At 40.3% G+C, this 22,091-nt stretch overlaps 1 protein-coding gene across 1 annotated transcript; it reads right to left on the bottom strand.

The window, feature by feature from the left end:
* Positions 1–13,262: 13,262 nt before the first annotated feature.
* Positions 13,263–20,723, bottom strand: BTF3 (basic transcription factor 3). Its single transcript, XM_054651686.2, has 6 exons — positions 20,572–20,723; positions 20,217–20,285; positions 16,903–17,016; positions 16,465–16,666; positions 14,098–14,154; positions 13,263–13,616 (listed from the first exon to the last, which is right to left on the bottom strand). The coding sequence occupies exons 2-6, from the start codon at positions 20,283–20,285 to the stop codon at positions 13,570–13,572; spliced, it is 489 nt and encodes a 162-aa protein (XP_054507661.1). The 5' UTR covers positions 20,572–20,723; the 3' UTR covers positions 13,263–13,569.
* Positions 20,724–22,091: the final 1,368 nt, after the last annotated feature.

Raw genomic sequence — 22,091 nt, 5'->3', positions numbered from 1 at the left:
CTTTTCACAAATATTAAAATGGATTTTATATGTGTGATGTTAAAGTAACTGTTATGTAGTTTTTATTTCTGATGTTTAATTAAGCTTAGACCTACTAGTGAAATAGCTATGCTTGTGTTAAAATGTCCGCTCGGATGGGATAACATCCAATGAACATAGGATGAGGACATCTGCTACAGATATGCCAACTATCAGCACTCGCTGTCTGAAGACAGTGAGGACCAAGGCCCAGACTGGAAGTGATTAAAGAGAAGGAGCCAAAACCACAACCAAGAAACACGTATGCTCTAAAAATGCAGACCCGAGAAGGGGCCATGTAAAACCTGGAAAATGAAAACTAGTTTATGGATATGCATAAGGATCTATGAATATGCAAGAGGCTGATGCAGGAGAAAAGGTTTTGAAGGGGTATCTCAGAAAGTGATGGCGTGCTCTTGGCTGAGTGCCAAGATACACCTAGGTGTAATAACCTTTCCTCTATGGTCCTTGTCTCCTTTTGTCCTTTATTAAACTTTTTAAATTTTCACAGGAGAGTGAACATGTTTTTCACACTAAGCATAGTCTATAGGGATTTGAGTAATGACCAGATAGATCCTTTTGGGTGGAGTAGAGTGTGTAAAAAACACATTCACTCTCCTGTGAAAATTTAAAAAGTTTAATAAAGGATAATAGGAGACAAGGACCATAGAGCAAAGGTTATTACGGCCGGGTGCATCTTGGCACTCAGCCAAGACCACACTGTTATCTTCAGAGACACCCCTTAAATACCTTTTCCCTTACATCAGCCTCTTGCATATTCATAGACCCTTATGCATAGTAAACTTTTCCCCAAACTAGTTTACATGTTCCAAGAGCTATTTAGCAAATCTTCTTGGATCCACCTTTTTAGAGCATGCATATTCCTTGGTTGTAGTTTTAGTCCATTCTTATTACCTCCAGGTTTTAAGCCTTGGTTCACCTATCTTCAGATGGCGAGTGCTGATAGTTGGCGTATCTGTAGCAGGTGTCCTCTTCCTATGTTCATTGGATGTTATCCCATCCAAGCAGGCATTTTAACGCAAGAATACTTATATCAGCGATTTCACTACTATATCTAGGCTTAATTAACAACAGAAATAAAAACTATATAACAAAGTTACTTTAACACCACACATAAGGAATCCATTTTAATATTTGCAAAAAGCCAGTATTATAATATGTATCTATAACAGAGTGAAAACACACTGAATGGTTGGTGGTTTTATATATATGTGCATGTGCGTGTGTGTGTAGAGTTTGCCTTAGAACAATTTGGTTGCAATGGAGAGGATGGATGTAGCCATTTTGATTGTTGTTATCCATGGTAATAATGTAAAAGCATAAAAGTAACACTTAAGAAAATATATAAGGAAAATAATGAGAAAGAAATTATAAGAGTAGAAAGGTATAACAACAATCTCAGTGACGAGATTTGATTGTTGCAATTCAGATGTCCATTGGTTAAACTGATGTTCACAGTCTTCTGGCACCCTGACTGCCAGTGCTGGGATGGATGTTCAAAAGGGAAGTCCCTTCTACATGGCATGCCACCAATGCTGCATGAAGTAAGTGGGTCTTGCTGATCACACAGCTTGGCATGCCTCCAATTCTCTCTAGTCTGCCACAGGGGGAAGGGAGTCTTAATGAGCAGTGTGTGGTTTCTGTGGGAACACTGACAGTATCTGACTTCTTTCCTCCTGCCTTCCACTGTTAGTCCTGGAACAACTAGGCTAACACATTGTAGATTGAAATTTCCTTGGTACAAGAAAGTCTAATTGCTAGTCCAGAACTCCTAGCTCCTAAATATCCTTCATGCAGTGGCTGAAAGCAGGTATCAGCTGTATGGAATGAAAGCCACGGCCTCCTGCACTCCAGCCTTCTTCAGCCATTGTAGTTCTTTGGATCATAGAATATTTCAAGTTGAAAGGGACAATACAGATCACTGAGTCACATTCCCTGCTCCTTGCAGCACGATCTCTATGGGTCTCTTCCAACTTGAGATATTCTGTGACTACCTCAGACTAAAGCATATCACTTAGCATCACCCAGACATTCCTTGACAGGCTTGGAGACCATTTTCCTGGGAACCTGTTCAGTGATCAACCACTCTCTTAATAAAGAGCCCTTCCCTCATGTTCAGTCTGAACTTTTCCCTGATGCAGTTTCATTCCATCTCCTAATGTCCGAACTCTGGTTACCAGAAGGAAGATCAGCGCTTGCCTCTCCACTTCCTCTTATGAGGAAGCTGTAGGCTGCCATAAGGTCACCTCAGACTCCTCCAGAATGAACAGACCAAGTGACATCATTTGTTCCTCATACTGCTTTCCTCTAAAGACCCTTCACCATCCTCATGGCCTTCCTTTGGACACTCCCCAATAGTTTTATATCTCTCTTATACTTTGGCACCCAGAGCTGCCCCCAGCACTCGAGGTGAGGCTGCCCCAGTGCAGAGCACAGCAGGACAATCCCCTCCCTTGCCCAGCTGGCCATGGGGGGCCTGATGCCCCCAGGGCGGCCCTCCTGGCTGCCAGGGCACTGCTGACCATGTTCAACTTGTCCCCAATCCAAGACCTCACATCTCTTTTTGCAGGGCTGCTCTCCAGCCTCTTGTCTCCAGTCTGGGGGATGTCCTAGTATAGCTGTTCAGTCAAAACAGCAATTAAGATTTTGAAATTAGTTAAAAAAAATCAGACAATGTTAACTGATTTTCTGGGACTTCTGCACTTACTGAAAGCTACAATGAATGATAGGACATAACAGTTTTGCACTGTTATAGATAAATAATAGATAAGCTTTTGAAAGAGACTTTTCAGCAGCTCTCCCCCAACAGTACATAGGGTTTCCCCCCATATAATGTTCACGGTTCCAAGCGGTTCTCCAGTCTGCCCACTAGAGGTCTGGCATCTACTGACACACCATTAATCCCTCCCTGCCTTTCTTCCCCAGTCCGTGGGTAGTGAGCCCAACCTCCAAGTTCCTGTATTTCTTGTATAGTGTCTCTACTGTGCTAATTTTTTTTTCTATTTGAAAGTAAATCCATACACAAAGAAAATGAGCACTATTTAAAGAATATGCACTATGATTCTGATGAAAGGGACTATAAGGCTGGAGAACAATCTAGCTAAATTCTCTGAGGCAGAGCCAGAGAAATAATGAATTAAAAATGCTAACCTTGAAATAACAAAGTGATTGAATATACAAAAGGGGAAAATGTAGAAAAAAATTCCAAACCTCCATGGATTAAACTAGGATTTCTGGCCTAATTTCCCTCTGACTCTATGTACCAAAACATCTGTGGTACATAGAAGGTGTACACCGGGTCAGAATTAACCTCTGAAAGGTGGTACGAAGAGCCAGCGCAGAGATGCATTTCTTTCAAGACACTGAAATCTGCAATGGAATCAGCCTTAGGGAAGTGAAGCAAAAAAATGTAACTGACCTTGCAGGTGTTGGTGAAATCCCTGCTCCATTATCTGTCCCCCAGGCTTTGACGCCTGTATTCTTACGTAGCATTTACACAAGTTTTATTGCATCAGGCATGATTAAATCAGATGAAAGAAACAACAAATCTGACATGCCTTGGAAGCAAGAGAGAAAAAATGTTTCATAATCAAAATCCAGAAAAATGTCTCTTGTAAGTAATTTTAAAGTAAAATAAGATGAAGTGCCAATTACTGTAAAGTTGCATATTAAAAATACTGAGATTTAATGTCCCGTGTAAAAACAAATGCTGAATTTCCACATTTGTTGAAAAGTAATGCAAATAAAAGGCAAATTGTGTTTCCTTGAGATACCATAACCTGAGCCATTTTTTCTTAAATTGCAAGACATCTCATGTATAGACAAAACTACATCAGTATGCTCAAAGAACAGAATTTCCTTTTCCTGTATTATTTGTGTTACAGGAAAGTACTTGTTCTAAATAATGAACCTTCAATATCTGCTCTGTATTTTGTCTTGAATTTCAGTCAGCAATGAGATAACATATAGGATATAAAACTGACTAATACTTAGCTATTGCCTCAAAACGTATCCCAGAAAATGCATTTTTTAATTATATGGGAAGACAAACAAGAGGAATGTAGATGAAGACAATGCAATTCAAATTTCTTCCATCTTTTTGCTGCAGAATTTCAAGCAATTGTCAGATAGTCATCACAACACCTCCCACAGGAGTAAGTAAAAAGGTGAAGATGGTAATTTTTCAGAAGCTGTTTCCTGCATCATATGCCCTTTCTACTATGTAACATTATGCTGCTAAGGGAATACGGAATTAAAGTTTTCTGTGGCTCTTCTGAGGACCTTGCAGGGACCAACCAGCACTATATAAGCTATGATTCAGATACCCTGAGGAAAATTTAGTCAAGAGTTAGCAAACAGCAGAAAAAAAATCTATGCAAAGAAAAAGCCTTACTCACAGGAAAAAAATCCCTATGTAAAAGGCACAGACAACTGGTGATTATGCAATACTAACAGCATGCTTCACTCCACATACTTTGTATTTCTCTGAGGCACAACAATAAATTTTTGTTTTTCTTGGTGTAAATACTTCTCAGTATTCATTTTCCTTTGTTTATAGTGGCAAAAATTGTAAGTGGTGGGAACTTCAGCATTGGTTAAATGTTTTGAAAGGTCAGTCTTCTTATTTCATTCTAGCGAATGATTTCTGTAGCCTCTGATGGCAGTGAGAAGACACTAAGACAGACTTACCTTTGAACCACACCTATGGGCCCGAAGTGTTTCCTTGTCACAGAACCAGAGGAGTTTGAAAATTCTGCAGTCAGAATCTTAATTACAAGCTGATTTTCTCCAAAGTTTTTACAAAAGCTCTAGCCAATGTAATTTCTTACAGAAATTTTTCATCTTTTAAATTTGAACTTGAATGGCAGTATGCACTTTTTCAGAGTATTAAGATCTATATATAATAAATTGCTTTTCCTGATTAACTAAATTATTTTTTGCCAAATTCAGTGTGCAACATGTAAACACAGATATCATGAACTCTGCCCACAAAGCAGATTGCCAGCAGTTTCATGTAGTAGTAACAGCCAAATGCTTCAGAACTGCACAAAGTCTTTGTCTTATTCATTCCTGTTTGACTTTGCAGGGTATTCTGGTTAATCATGTACAATGTTAGCATTACTATTTGCATGTAAATTTGATGAGCACTTTGTAACACACTTCCCTGTCTGCTCTGGTTTTCTCTGGGGCTATTACTAGTTCCACTCTGTTGCCTTCTTTGTTCATCTGTCTTGTACTTTGAATTCCCCACTTGTATTTCTGAGACAGTTACAGAAAGCAGCAACCTCCTGCCAGACCTTCCCAGGGTAGAGCATAATCTCCCTTCAGCCCTCCTGTGGGCTTTTCCTTAGCATTTAAAAAAAAAGTCTGTATCATACACTTCCTTATGCCACACAGGGAGCAGGTGCCCACAGCAGGAAGCCAAGTGACGGAAAATGGGCCTCTGCTCTTCACCTTTTCCATGATCCACAGGAGATCATCTTGGCTCCTCACTGTGGTACTAGAGGAAAACTCTGTCCCAGGGCCATGATGGAAGTGCCCCACGACACTTTTTCTTCCCCCCTCCAAGTTGTTAACCCAGCAGTATTCCTGCAGTAAGAAATAATGTTGCACAGCTCCAAGATGAAAATCAGCCACTGGACCTTACTCTTAGCTGAGAAACATGACACAAACTTTTATTTACAGCATGCACCAGTTTTGCATTTCCAGAGCAACTTCACTGTGCCTTGGTCCTACAATCTACCTTTAAGCAATCTCGAATCTTGCTTCTTTAAACCTTGATGATGATGCTTAGCTCAGCCTGAGGAAACAGATGTAAACTAATGCCAGAACTATTACTCATCTTCCACAACTGTTTTATAACAGTTCGACAAAAAATGTCAGAAGCAGAGCAACCGTGAAAGTTTATCTTAATTCTAGGTGACTTGTTTTGGCTAAGCAGTTCACATTCACAGCTCTACCCTACACCTAGCATCAACCACATGTAACTCCATATTCTCTGGAAGGAATGAAGGACAGGGGGGGAAAAAAAAAAAAGGACAGACTGTATTTACTCAAATGAAAGACTCAAATATGTTCTGCATTTTTAACTAGTAAGCTAATGTTAGGGGCATTCCAGTAGTTTTTCTTGAACACTGTGGACCAGACCTTTACAACAACAGTATAAATCACTGGAGTGCAGACACTGCCCATCACTAGAATGATCATCATTAGTATTGTTATAGCAGTTCCGCTTGCATGCACCTCCTGCTGTGCAGCACATAATGCTTTCAGGAAGTACACTGCTCCATCTGGCAATGAATGTATAACTGGGTGAATTAGGAATCCAGTCACTTGGAACTTTCAAGATCAAAGATATTGTTAGGGGTTATATATTATTATAGTCCTAGGAATGACGTCTGAATAGATCTTTCTGTTGAGGGTTATTTGTCACCAAATTAAGCTAGCAACTCTCCAGGCATACAGGACTGTAAAGCATGTCAGTCCATCTTCTGCAGATGAGCAGTGATGAGGCCAACCATCTACGCAGAAATCAGCAGGGAAGGTTGCAAACCCCAACAGAAAGGAAGATGTAAACTGGACTCAGCAACAAGGTGGATTACAGCTGTGGGACTGCACTGTATGGCTCATCCTTTTCCTGCAAGAATAAACCTAAGTAATCCCTAAATAATCCTCTGGAAAAAAAATCCTGACCTGCATTGTGGGAGATACTGTTTTGATTCGTTATGTAAATCAACTGAACATGCTCTCTAGCACTGAAATCAAAGCATAGCAAGTACAATCACATCACATGCTTTTCACAGCCTACAAAATTTTCTAGCACATCAGCATTTCTATGTCATAAACATAAATGAAGTTTACAGAACAGCATCACTTTCACACCAATTCTAGTATATACCACTGCCAAGCATTTCAGAAGGACCTATCATACCATCCAATACCTGAACTCAACCTTGTGTATGGTTGTCAGCTAAAGGACACTGAATGATGTGTAGTCTGCGGGCACATTTGATGTGCCAGAACTTATTCAGGCTTCTAGCACCTTGGAAAAACAGGAAAACTTTAGCTAAACCACATAGATCGTTCCATCCCACTTTTGTAGCCACTAGACTGCATCTAGACTGTCTTAAATGTTACAATCTAAGGGATTCAACACAATTGTTTCTGAAAATATATCACAAAAATAGCTTGCTTATCTACTCTGTAACTGTGGTATAATCTATCCCAAATATACGGTAAAATCACAGGCATAACAGCACCACCATTGTCTCCAAAAAGGCTTTTGTTTAGAAGCATTATGATTTTCTGTTCACACAAAACTGTTTCCAGAAGGTCCACAGCATCCCAGAAAAATGTATTGGTGCATCCTTGAAGCCTTGCATCCCCACTGGAATTTATTTTACGGCCTGCTTATATAGTTTATCTGTCAAATATACTGTATATCCCAATGAAACCAGAGAGTTGTCAAGGTGGGACATAATCAGGAGTAAAAACAGGTTTTGAAATAAATAATCACCTATTTCCAAGGTACAAATTATTAAAATAGGACAATGCTAAAATACGAGGAACAAATATAATGCGAGTAAAGGGTTGTTGTAAAGGGCTGATGCACTTAAGCAGAATGACAATCCATCCAGAATACAGATCCTGACAGAAGTCAGCCCAGACACCAGTGCATACGTGCACAAGGTCACATCTGAGCAAGTCTGAATTTTGTATGCTGGTGGAAGATTATGACTCAGTGAATCCTGAGACTGGTAAGCTAGTCTAGCTTCTACACAGTAAAAACATACCCACCCCCAACCCACCCCCCCCCCCCCCCCAAAAATCTTAAAGATCATCACCCCCGGGTAGTAATTACTGGAGCATGAAATGCTGCAGATGTACATGAGAATTGTTTATCCAAATGTTGCCCCCAACATATGCTAAAGGCAAACCCCAGCTACATGAGCTGGCCATGCTGGTTTCACACTGTTTAGGAGCTTCCCTAAACCAGAAAGAACTGTAGTAACTACTGATTCCTAACACTACCTGGTGCAAAGCAGCTGGGAGGGGAGAAAAAGGAATTGTCAAATTAACTCCTCCCTGATGCTCTGTATACCAACTGTCCATGGAACAAAAACTTGTAATGGACATCTCAGATTAATAAACCTGCCACTCTGCTGACACAATTGTTCAATTTTTTCATTTCACCTCCTTTTTAGTTTGGGTTTGAATCCTTCAAACACATGTTCACATAACCCTCACTATATATTTACATAAGGCTCATGCTTTTGGGGACAGATGAATGCCACAAATCTAACACAACAAAATGAGATGACTGACCTAGACAGGTGAAGCCAAATAATGTTAGAAATGAGCACAAATGCAGAAGTCTTTAAGACGCAAAAGTATTATAAAAATGGCTTCTAACCACTTAAGTCTGCTCACCATACATCTTAGCTATGTTACTCACCTACGTGGCTCTAATGAATAATAATCTAAAGATTATTACTTTTAATTCCTCCTAGTTCTGCAGAGGCAACTATACTGAAGAGACAAGGAACATATTCATCACCCCATTCATTTTAACACTATTCTACTCTACTGTGACTACTAGTGACAATCTCTGTGTAATACCACAGACGTTATGTCAAACACCAATGTCACACAAGCATAAATTTTGGCACATCCAACCATCTTTCTTTTTACAGGCACAATAGGGCAAGAAGCCCTTTCAGAACACCTCAGTTGGGTTTCAAAGGTGGCAGTAGTCTTGCTTACACACAGTTACTAGAAATCCATCACAAAACAGCAGCTCACTGTCGAGAGATGCTACTGTTGAGAGTTCTGACTATACTCAGTTACATCTGCATTTGCCTGATGTAGTTACTGGAAGTAACAGGAAAGAATAGCAGGACTAGTCACAATCCCTGAAGAGGCAGCTTAAACCCACAGCTCCCTCTGTTTCAGCTGATACTTTCCACAACTTCAAACCTTGCCTAATCTTATTACATCATTTTAAGCCAATGATAACACACAGGTGCAAACACTTGCCACAAGTTGTGAAGCAGGATACTCATCAGGTATGCAGAGCTGAAACTTTTGAGACTCCAGCATAATTCTTACAGACATTATTAACTCAGGTACAACTTACACAGCGAATTTTAACTTCATGTGTGCCCTAAAAATTTGGAGTAGGATACAGCCCATTACTACGTTTTTCCAGAAAAGAAGGAAAAAAAAAGGCATTGTTCAATGGAATTGTTCAATGGAATTGCAGAATAAGGATCTCAACTGCAGCAATACTTCCACATTTATCTGCCAGTAACCTGCAGCACGCATCAAATCCTTGTGTGAGGACATGTTGCAAATCTTGGTTAATGGGTATCACAACCAAAAGCTTTTGCATGATCAAACTGAGCTTCAACCAATCTGATTAGCAGCAAGATATCCTAGAATTCTGCCTTCCACTCATGCAAGAGGTTACAGACATAGGCACTAACGATTATAGCCTATACCATTACAACACTAATTGGTCAACAATTGTTCTGATTTGTCTGGATTCACTACCAATGCAAAACATTGGGCTGTAACTCATCTGTTAAAGTATTACTAATCCCCGCATTACACAAACATTGTTCAAATGGCTTTTTTCACTACCAGGATACCTTAGGTGCAATGTAAATTGTAATGTAAATTACATCTGTTAATTTCTTATTTAAAAAAACAGATTACAGTAAGACCATACAGTAATAGTATTACATAAAATGTCTTCCTTCTATTCAGTAACGTTATTTTATAATGATAATCCACACATGAAGACAGAGTATTAGCAGTGCAGTTAAAACTTTCATGATGAAACTGCAGGTACCATGTTAACAAGAAACCACAGCTTAAAGTCAATTAGAATACACAGAAATAGTTATACTCCTGATTCTCAGAGCTTCCATATACATCCACTCTTCATCCATCTTTAAAGTTACTGAGTTCACCTTGTAGTCAAACTAATTGTGTTACTTCCTGGTGCTACAGACAGTTCCCCCAAGCTAAGTAAGCTTGGCTCAGCTGCACCATAAGCTCCTTTTTCTGCAAAATAAGACTTCCTCTCAGAGTCCAATCTCTGTTACTGGTCAGGACCTTACAACTATCATATCCAGTAGAAGACATTTTCAGCAACTCTCATAGATGTGGCTGAAATGATAGAAAACTAAGAAAGAATAGCTCAGAAAAATTAGAAGCCACATTGCATGTATTAGTAAAGTGCAAGACATGTTGAGTACTTATTAATATTTTAAAATACGCAGCTTATAAATCTCTCCTTTTTACATATACTACCATCTTGCCAGTCACTTAAGGCTGTAATCTAGTCATCATAAACATGGACTTCAACTTCAATCTCTGTTGAATATTAACTCTCCAGTTTACTAACTTGTTCAAATCTATTCCCACATTTAAAGGAGAGAATAGCCTGTTATTCCAACCATACCATTACACATTTAGGTTTTCAGCAGATACAGTAGACAACTTGAGGAAAAGTAAATTATCTGTATGATGTTTCAGCCACAAAACACAGTATCAGCACAAAATTTCAGAGAGGTGGCAACTACACTTAACTTCCTCCACACTCCACGCAAATCAATGTAAGAAAATACACAAGCATTGATTTCAAATTTCAAGTATTGAGCTGTGAACATTTTAAACATGCTCCTCCTTTGTCATGTATGTTAAATGTGCATTACAAATTACATTAATTCTCAAAGATTACTTTTCCTAACAGACTCAACCACAGACTGACAAGCCTTTAATAATAAGAACAAACATGTAATAATAATGCAAGGTGACTTTGAGAACTTTAAAATCAGTATTACTTTAAAACCATAGTTAGAAGCTTTTCATATTACAACACTAATAAAACACACAGCTTCAGCATCTCCCATAAGGTTTCTGTTGTTTGGGTTTTGATATTAGAATATACTAATTTTAAAACATTGCAAAGCCCTTAAAGCATAAGATTAATATGAAAATATTTCCAAAAGTCTGTTCCAAACATTATGGAACATTCCAAACATACATTCCAAACATTATCCTCACTAGAACCCACCACTGCACTGAGTTAAGCTATTTCAGAGCTTTATGTGACAGAACCTGAACATTCCTTTAGCCTTTTAAAAATAAAAAACTCAGTAGAAACATAGGCATTTGTTTTCATTTCTCCATTGTCCAAAATATTTGGAATGGAGAGCCATTTTCCTTGAGTAAAACTAGATATGAATCCGTAATAGCATAATTACAGTATGGTTACCCAGAAGTTCAACCTGATGAGAAACATCAGCACAACTATCCTCAGTTTCTAGTAATTAGTGACAGATTAGGAAAACCATAACTAAGCTCCTTACTAAGAGAAAAATAATCACACCACTGAGTCCAGGATTGAACATTAAGTTACACATGAAGAATATTATAACTTTACTAGATAGGCATTTTACTTCTATTTAGACTCTGCTATAGTCAAGAACATAGTTTGCTCATACCTTTATCCTCGGTTTGAGTCTGAAGATGCAGATTATGCCAGTATTTCCTGACTGGGAGTGTACTGGAAGCATACCTTTCCCAAAGACAAAGACTTCCACAGGCATGTCACATGGGTGTTTATCACTAGCTTAGACTTACATTGCACTTCAAAGACACTGCTTTAGTGAGGATCTTATTTTTTTAAGTACTAAATGTATGTGTGTTAGAGGGAAAAAGGCTAACACTGTCTATAACATCTAAGCAAGGCCCAAAGCTACTTTGTAAGACAGAAACCAGCAGAAAGTATTTCACAAGGGCTATGATTGCTTAAAGCAATTTATGTGGACTAGCATATCTGAATCACAGAACAGGTAACACACTCATAAAAACCCAGCATGTCATTTATTTACTCAACAGGTCACAGAAGTCTGGCAAGCTACTCTGCAGAATTTGGTTTTTTCCCTTATACACAGCAATCACATTTGCCATCCTTATTTCAAAAGTCAAATTCACACAAGCCTAATTTTTCTACCTTACTGCCACAATTCAATGAATCCACTCTTCCAGCTAATTCAATGGTACAAGCACAGTTCACTGTTGAAGTACTTGTAAACCAAGACAAGTGCTCTAAAATTGTTACCTAAAGCTCTTGCACCCGACTTCAGCCATGTCATGCTCACATTAGTCTGCTATCTTACCTCAAACCACAGGAGTTCTAGGGCTTGGAGGAACAAGTTCCTCCACTGTTTCCCAATGTACACTATGACAAACATGCTTGGCAAGTCAGACACAGACCCACCCTTTCCCAGGCACACGGAGAGCTTTGCTATGGGTACAGCAACTCCTACCTTGAATTTCATTCTCAGCAAGTCATGGTGAATCTATACTTCCTGAAGTATCTGCTCTAGAAACAACCTTAGGAGGCCAGTAGCTGGGTGCTCTTCAGTCATGCAAGCTTCTGATCTATCAATATCTATCAATATATCAATATCAATGACTCACAAACATGAAATTTAGCTCTCATCCTTGGAAACTCCAGCTATAGAGGTCAGAATGGAATGCAAAATGTCTTTCTTGTGCCCTAGAAAGTTATATTTTTCTCTGAAACACAACAAAAACCCAAAAAGCAATAAAAACAACACATTCCTGAAACATTCAGATTATTAGTTAATAGATCCAAAGCTGGTAAATACACTTAAGAGCCATTATAAATTTTATTAATGCTTTTCCTCCTTTCCGTGCTTCATTCCCCCATATAACTGATGGTTTCAGGTAAGTAAAATTAAAATGGCATTGTTTAACCCATTAAACACTTGTACCATGCAAATATCTAATAAACACTCACTGACGATAAAAATTTAACACTCACATGTAGCTCCCCCAAGGCCAGCAGCAAGCAGCTGGCAAGTAAAAATTCTTCCTCGACTTGCAAGTTTTGTGTTAAATTAAGCCACCATTAACTGTTGCTAAAATACAATTCTATTTCTTAAATCCAGTAGGTTACAAACTGACTTATAGCCTACCTAGCTTTAACCTGCAATGCCAGAAATTCACCAAGTCCAAAAGGTTTCATTATGCACAGAAAGTTTTTTTTCAGGAGCCAGCTTTTTAACACAGCAAACGGAGGATGCTCTGCAGAAAAGCAAAACATTTTAAGATTGCTTAATATTTAGGACCTGTTGTTTAATATTTTTGTCCCTAATTTTCTGACAAAAAGTCACACCAGAAACTTTGCTTTATATTTTTATTGTATGCCAAAGTTCATTAAAGATGAGTGTTTGCTTGTAGAAGTTATTCAAAAAATGTGTCTAGGCAGAAATTTGTTAGCAATCTGACTTATTTCAAAGCATAGTTTTGTTCAATCGGGCCACAAAAATAATAGTGTACAAGCAGTAACTAAGGAGCTGTAGATTCAAGGAGTTTCCAAATACCACAGATCTTGAGATCTCATCAGGAAATAAATCAAGGCAGTCACAATATAAAATAGCAGCTCCATATAGCTTTTTCAAGTTTTAATTTTATTCAGGAGGTGACAGTTCAGTTTGCCTCATTCTTCGAAGCTTCATCGAAGTTTTCAACAAGATCTAGAAAAAGATTGTTGGAATTAAAAGTTTGACCCACTTCCCCTCTGCCAAACATTTTCGGTTTGAATTTTTTCCTAAGTCCAACTTCATCTCAAGTTTTTACCATAAAAACTTTCAGCTTTTAAAATACAGAGCAAATATTGCTCAACCAAAGAAATTTTGGACAGTTCGTTAAAAAGCACAATTCTAAAAGCATTTAGCTTCACTATAACAACTGGGCAGTGATTCTGACAAGGTAGTTTCTCATGAAATATTAAATAATGATCTTAGTCACAACTATCAATTCAACACAGGACCAAAATGCTAGCTTAAACTGCGAAGTCTCTCACAGTATCTGAAATTAATGAAATAATCTGCCCACAGAAATTTGGTGACAAGTCACTAGACATCATTCTTACTATCCCTGGTCTGATCTTATGCTATGTGTAAGATCTCTCAGCAAAATTCACTTTCTTCTCCTCCACTGCATGTTTGTTCTCACCTGGAACTTCATCGTCATCATCTTCACCAGTGGCAAGTGGCGCTTTTCCATCCACAGCTGCAAGAGCAAGTAGTTCAAAAGCTTCATTCAAGCTCATCATAGGCATTTTGAGTTACTGTTTAGCTTTGTGTTTTTTGAAAACATCATCAAAGATTCTGGGCCAAGCTGCAATGCTTTATCTAATGTTGGAAGTTTACATTCCCTTTTTTACTGATAATGCTCAAACAGCCCAGTAGTAAAATTAGAAGATGCATGCTAAACAGAATACTAGTCACCATCTTGTACGAAGATATTGAGTACTCTGCACAACAATAACTTCCAAATACAAGTGGAGATTGATTTTACAAGTTTTTCCTAAAAGCAGGTTAGTTTATGGACTACCACATGGCTCTTAAATTTACATAATTTACATTACTAAGTTTTAAGGACTAGAAAGGATCTTATTATCCCACACATCCAAAGAAAGCTGAGGTGTAATTGTGAAGTTGCAGGCAGACACAAGTAGAAGTACTTAAAAGGTATTACTGTTCTCTGGCAAAGTCAAAGGAATATGGAACTGGGTGCACAATTTTACACTCCTTAGGTGGTTTAGACAACCTAGTGTTCTAGTCCACATGTTTGCTGACTCAGTAATTTCTTTAACCATTCCTATTGCATTTGACAGAGGTAGTGAGATTTAACCATCTCCATTGTAGCAGACCAGTGAGCATCTGCTGAACTGGGAGAAGTACAATGCTACAAACAGGTATCTCAAGTGTCTGAGTATAGAGAATAAGAATACTCTACAACTATTCCTAGCTGTACTGTCACATTGTCTCTTACTCTCTACTACCTTAGCATTATTCTAATTAATCCTTCTCAGTTTTTAAGAAAAATGTGAGGAAAAAGATGGTTTCTTACTAGATCTGTACATTAATTTCTAGAGAACCAGAACTGATAAATAAACTTTGTTTTGAAAGGACTTGGAACAAGGACATCACTGACCTTCATTTGTTTTTTTTAAGAAGCAGAAAGTTGTTAAATCTTAAGTGCATCTTAAGATTAAAAACAACATTTGAAAAGCAAACCATGTTATTTTGTCCTAAACTACCTGCATTCTCTCTCATCCCCAAGACCAGTCCAAGTTTACCTTAGCATCTGCAATCATCACAGATGCTTCACTCATTGATGTTAGGCTTCCAAACCTAGCTGACAACGCTGAACAGAAAGTTTTGTGCAACTAGTTCTGGCATCCACTCTTAGTGGAAAGAAATAGCCATTTATTAGAACATAAAAAGAAATCACTTCAAACAAGCTTCTCTCCTTCTAAAACTCCACAATTTAGCTTAGTATATAGCCTCTTATAACTGGCTTCTCATTGTTATCAGAAAACAGAACTTCAGCAATCATTCTAAATCCTTCCAAGTACTCTTTTCTTTCAAGCTCTATCATGAAAGCTACTATCACACAGGTGACATTAGAAGAAAGGATCTGAGGATCATGATAAAGAATACTTTACTCCATATCTTGAGGACTACTTCTAGCAAAATTTTTTTCAGGTTGTTCCATATATTTAAAGGAATGGGCTTAAGATATTTCAGGAAGTAGAAGACTGTACACACAGGACACGAGGAATGTTCCCAGTGTCAACAAGTCTTTCACTCCTGATTTTCATCCTGTAGCAACAGCACCTTTATCAAACACTACATATTTAAGTCCTTACTATACTTTTCCCAGTTTTAGAAGGAACAAATGTTCATACTGTTCTACTATTTAAAGTATGGAATAGAAAGTTGGTGTATCTAGCATAATGCTCATATCAGCCCTGTTCTCTATAATGTTTTACACATAGTGAAATTATAATGTACTTCCTTATAAATACCCTGTAATTTCTTCCTAGTTATCAAAAAGCCCATGGAGCAATACTTTCACCACACCTGTGAGGGAGAAAAGCAATCACAAGATATCTGTTACGTCTCTCTCCCCATTACTTACGTTTCCATTCCAAGTGTCAAGAGATATACTCAAGCTTATCCTTCTCTAAAACCTAACACTTACAGAGTAATTAATTCACCCAGCTATAATGAACAAGATGTGTCAAAATATGGCAGCCATATCAAGAAGGAAAGTACCAGAAAATCAAGTCTGGCTACAATTTTCCAGTGCTCACCCAGCTACAAGACACATTAACAGGTGACTTCGCTTGACTGAGTCATGCTTGCCATTGGGTTTGAGCTATAAATCAAATTGATTTTAAAGTGTTTGGTTTCTTTATAAGGATTTTATAACATGCTTGCAGACAACAAGAGTGCAGGGAATGTCACTGCTGCTACAGAAACAAGCTTCATGTCAGCTGCCAGCATGAAATACATTCAAGTTTCAACCTACATTGCTTGGGTAGGGCTTCTGCCAATCTCCTGAGGCTGGTCAGACTGTCAGCTCCAAGCTGGTTGAGGATGCTAGGCAGCATTTCTGTCAGCTGCTTTGTCTCAGCATGGCCGGTGATAGTGAAAGTGTTAGCAGCCAGAGATGCCTGGACTTTGGGGTTATTGAAGTGAATGACTGTTCCTTGATTGGTAAACATGTTTACCTGCAAGAAAAAAAAATCCAGTATTTGAAGCAGTCAAACAGGATTTTTCAATTTAACAGAAAATAAAAATTCTTAAAGCTCCAGGAAGACCTATTGATCATCTACATACAAGTTTAGGAGCTATGTTTTTACCAGAAAGTTTATTTTAATGCATATTCTATTTAATACATTTTCTATTTTCTATACTATTTCTATTTTCTATTTAAATATATTTTTTCTTTCTTTGAAGCAATTACCTCTTCAATTCCAGAAATATTGTTGACTCCCAGTTTCTTCAATGAAAACTGAAGTTTTTTATCATCTGCTGTAGCTGTTCTGTGAACAACCTTCTTCTTTCTGCGGGCAGTACCCTTCGCAAAAAAAAAAAAAAAAAAAATTACAAGATAAAGCTTAAGCAGTTCTCACTTAACTCTAATCCTAAAGGCAGTATAACTACTTTACAATCTCTACAAATCAACTTAACATACTGCACCTGTGTTTCACTGCATGTAACCCTGCTGCCCAACTGCACTGCAGCAGTTTTTCTCTTTGCAGTGAGGCAAGATTTGCACATGTAGGAGAAGCATAAAGTTTTAGGAAGCAATGCTATCAGAGAGTATTTATTCCACAAATGTCATAGTTTACTGCAACATCTTAGAAAAAAGGAGTTGCAAATTTACCCTTGTTAACCCAAGTCATCACAAGACATAAAACTGAAGAATGAACAGTTTCAAGCAATTTCCAAAAGTTATTAGTTTTTCCTTAGATTATAGCCAAATTTTGGTAAAAATCAGAGATCATAAGGCTATGAACACATCATTAATAAATGAAAAGAGAAAAGCCAAATAAATTATAAGAGAAAAGCCAAAATACTCCATTTTTATTCTAAATAGCCATCTTTCATCTGATGGATTTACATTTTTGAAGAATGCCTAGTTTTCGAAAATCTTTCATAAATACATTTTAAATAATACTTCTGGTGTTCTAGACCAACCCTGTTTAAAAACCAAACAAGTAAAGGTTAAGTTGCCCTACAGATCCAAAGTTCTAGATTTCTCCAGGGAAGTAAAAGTTCCATACTAGAATACATCTATTTATATGAAAAAGCAGAAAATGTAATTCTCCAATTGCTTGCACAAGGGTTCAGGAAAATCTGATATAAAATGTCTGAAAAAAAGTGAAACTAAGCTTGTTTTTGACATAATGTAACTACTAATCTAAGTCCTCCCAGGCGGGCTGCTCATCTACCACGTGCTAATAAGAAGAGAATGTGTTGCTGCCTAGCTGCGTAAATAGCTGCAATTCCTTCTCAGTTTACTGTCAGAAGTTTAAAAGTTGGATGGACAGTAACAAATCTAACATAACTCTGTTACCAACAATGAGGAACATTAGCGACAAATTCATATGAAACCAACACTTGGAAGACGACCACTCAAACATTTAAGTTTTTGTCTATAAAACTTGATATTCACACCCTGCTACTGTTGGGTTAGCACACACAGTGGTTTGGAAATTGCTAAAAGTAATAGAATTACTTTATTTTAGTGGCTTGTCTACCCAAGAATTGAGCTAGATAAGGCATATGCTAAGTCCCTCTGGACAACAAAATTCTCAGTAAATTTCAGAACTTGGCATCTTGAATCAAGGAATATGGAGGAATATGTACCTCCTTCACACCCATCTTAATTTACATGGCAACAATATAATAAAGATATCAGGAATAATCTCCCATTATAAAAAATAATAATATGGCAGGTTAAGGCATTTCACAGGCCAATTTTAGAATTAAATTACCATTCTAAGCTTTGCATAATGTCTATAAAAGCCCTATATTGATCAGCAAGCTGCAAGAACTGCAATCTGAATGCATGCTCTCACATGACAGACATTAAAAGCCCCTATAGTCAATAAACACACACTGGTTAACAAGCGTACAATTAGCATATACCAAGAATATGCAAAAATTACCAAGGTTGTTAATTACTACATAAACCCTGTTTTAGGTTGCCTAAATCTCCAGCAATTGGCAAAAAGAAAACGTAAAAAGCCCCAAACACTGGAATGAAAGCTCCTGGAAATTCTGTCAGCAAGAGTTCTGTTGAATAATTTGTAATCTAGAACATTGTGTATACTCCCTCAGGTATGAAAGATTCCTGAAAAATTCCTGAATTAAGACTGACACTCAAATGAAAATGTTTACTGTCATATTAAACATACCTTTTTAAACATACTTGTTTACTATCATATTAAACATACTTTTCTCCCATTATAAGTAAACACACAACACAAATACCAATATTCAGATATAACAAAATAAAGTTTTTCTTATTCTATTAGCCTGCAATTTAAAAAGTATAATATATTGAATTTTCAACTTTGTGCAGAAAGGCAAAAAACTGCCTCGAGCACCCTAAGTATTTCTGACGAACCAGTAACATAAGATCTGTAAGATCTGTTATGAAAACTATACCAAACCTCACCTGCTGTAAATTATGCTCACTTTAAATCCCATACGTTTTCTAAAACAGCCCACAGAATTAGCACGGGATGGCTGCAAAACGACTATCATGACCATCTACTTCCAACCTTTCTGCCATGGGCAGGGACAACTCTAACTGGACCAAGGTACTCAAGAGTCCCATCCAACCTAGCCTTTAACACCCCCAGGGATGTGACATCCACAGCTTCTCTGGGCAACTTGTTCCAGTGCCTGACCAGCCTCACAGTAAACAATTTTTTCCTAATATCCAGTCTAAACCTACTTTCAAGTTAAACCCATTCCCCCTTGACATGCTACAACATGCTCTTGTAAATAGTCTTGATGCATCTTTCCTGTAGGCTCCCTTCAGGTACTAAGAGGCCACAATTAGGCCCCAATGCCTCCTCTTTTGCAGGCTGACCAGTCCCAATTCTCTCAGACTGTTCTAACATGAGAGGAGCTCCAGCTCTCTGATCAACTTGCTGTCCCTTCTCTGGACTCCCTCCAGCAGGTCCCTGTCCTTCCTGTGCTGGGAGCCCAGAGCTGATGCAGCCCTGCAGGTGGGGTCTCAGCAGGGCAGGGCAGAGGGGCAGAATCCCCTCCCTGGCCCTGCTGCCCACCCTGCTCTGGATGCAGCCCAGGACACGTGTGGCTCTCTGGGCTGGGAGTGCCCATGGCTGGGTCATGTCCAGCCTCAGCCACCAGCACCCCCAATTCCTTCTGGGCAGGGCTGCTGGGATCTGTTCATCCCCAGCCTGTGCTGGTACCAGGGCTGCTCTGACCCACAGGCAGCACTCTGCACTTGACCTTGCTGATTATTAGATTCCCATTCACCGTAACACAGAATATTAAATCTGCTGTAACAAAACACACACAGAGAGAAACGCCTGGAGATTCAGCTACTGCATATTGCACCTACAAAAGTGACTTCAGAGGGCCCTGGAAGAGCACAGATTCCCTTGAGGACAGTCCAGCCAAGCTGAGAGCACTCAGGGCTGCTCCACACACCCGTTTCCGGGACCCCTTGTGCCAGGCCCGACATACGGGCGGGGACACGCAATCCCGACGGCAGCGCAGGGAGGCGGCTCCTACCTTGCCACCGATGCGCACTTGGGCCTGAAGCTTGGCCAGCTTCTCCTGGTTCATGATGGTCTCCTTCATCTGCGAGAACAACAAGAGTGGGTGTGGGAACACAGGTGGGGGCACGTGGGCGCAGGGGGCTCTGCAGCCGCCCCTGACACACACCCACACACGGCACGGGGGCAGCCCCCTCCCGCCAGCGGGCCGGAGCGCTCTCCGATCGCGGGCAGAGCCGCCGAGCCCAGCCGAGCCTCCCCGCCGGGCCCGGCCCGTAACCGCCGTCCCTTTCTCCAACCACCACCGCCGCCCACCGCCCCCTGCCGAGTCACGCTCCCCTCCCGGCCGCCCCCCATCTACCCCGCGGTACCTCGGCGAGCGGAGGGGCGCGGAGCGCGGCTGGAGGCGGCGGGCAGGACGCGGGCCGGGATCCGCACGCGGGCACAGCGAGATGGCGGCCGGAAGGAAGGACCTGCGCGCCCGGCCGCGCGTGCGCCGCGCCGGGGCCGGCAGGGGGCGCCCCTCGGGGCGGGCCGTGGAATCCCGGGGTTTGTTGACTTGGGAAAGTCTTGCGGCGTGGTTGGCACCCCGTGCCACGGCCAGTCTTTCCTTAGACAACTTCAGGAATAGTGACTCTAGCATCTCCCTGCGGAGCCCGCTCCAATATCTTGTCAGTCTTTCTGTGAAGAAATTCCTCTTGATGTAGACCCTCCCCTTGCTGCACCTCCTTTCAGGTCGTTGTAGAGAGTGATAAAGTCACCCCTCAGCCTCCTCCAGGCTAAACATCCCCAGCTCCCTCAGCTGTTCCCCATAAGACTTGTGCTCCAGACCCTTCACCAGCTTTGTTGGCCGCCTCTGGTCTTCTGCCAGCACCTCAATGTCCTCCTCCTAGTGAAGGGCCAAGGACTGGACACAGCACTGGACACGTGGCCTCACCAGTACAAGGGGACAATCCCTGTCCTGGCCCTGCTGGCCACACTATTGCTGATCCAGACCAGGATGCCATTGGCCTTCTTGGCCACCTGGACACATCCTGGCTCATGTTTGGATCAGCACCCCCAGGTCCATTTCCTGTGGGCAGCTTTCCAGCCACTCTGCCCCAGCCTCTGGCACTGCCTGGGGTTGTTTTGGCAATGGGCAGGACCCAGCACTCACCATGCCTGCCCTGACCATGCCTCAGATTACCATGCCTTACTCACTTTCCTGCCCTCTTACCCACCCTGCTACCTGCAGCCTTGCCAGGGAAGTTCCCCGCCACAGGCTTGACATCCATGGTCTGGCATCACAGAGTCACAGAAGCATTGGGATTGGAAGGGACCTCTGGAGATCATCCAGTGCAATGCCCCTGCTAAGTCAGGAGCACCCAGAGCAGGTGACACAGGAACATATCCAGGTGGGTTTTGAACAGTTCCAGAGAGAGACATTCCATATATTCCCTGGGCAGCCTGTTCCAGTGCTTGGCCACCCTCAACATATAGGAATTATCTCTCATGTTGTGGGGGAATTTCTTGTGTTTTAACTTATGGCCATTGCTCCTCGTCCTGTCACTGCGCACAACCGAAAAGAGTCTGGCACCATCCTCTTGACACCTGCCTTTGAGATATTTATACGTATTGACAAGATCCCTTCTTAGTCTTCTCTAGACTAAACAGGCCCAGCTCCCACAGTCTGTCAGAAGAGAGGTGCCTCAGCAGTTGTGCTTGTGTGGCTGGACCCTCTTCAGTAGTTCCTTGTCTTTCTTGTACTGAGGAGTCCAGAACTGGATGTGGTGCTCCAGATGTGGCCTCACTAATTATGTGTTTATTATTTTTCATGCTAGAAAACACGTGAACATTATGTTTCTTTCTCCTTTTTTTAGTGCAGGCCCCCTCTCAAAGCCCATGGCTGTGC

Source organism: Agelaius phoeniceus, chromosome Z (genome assembly GCF_051311805.1).
Source record: "Agelaius phoeniceus isolate bAgePho1 chromosome Z, bAgePho1.hap1, whole genome shotgun sequence".
Classification (NCBI taxonomy): Eukaryota; Metazoa; Chordata; class Aves; order Passeriformes; family Icteridae; genus Agelaius; species Agelaius phoeniceus.
Note: the sequence above shows the minus strand (reverse complement) of the source record. Positions and strands in the feature narration are given on the sequence as shown.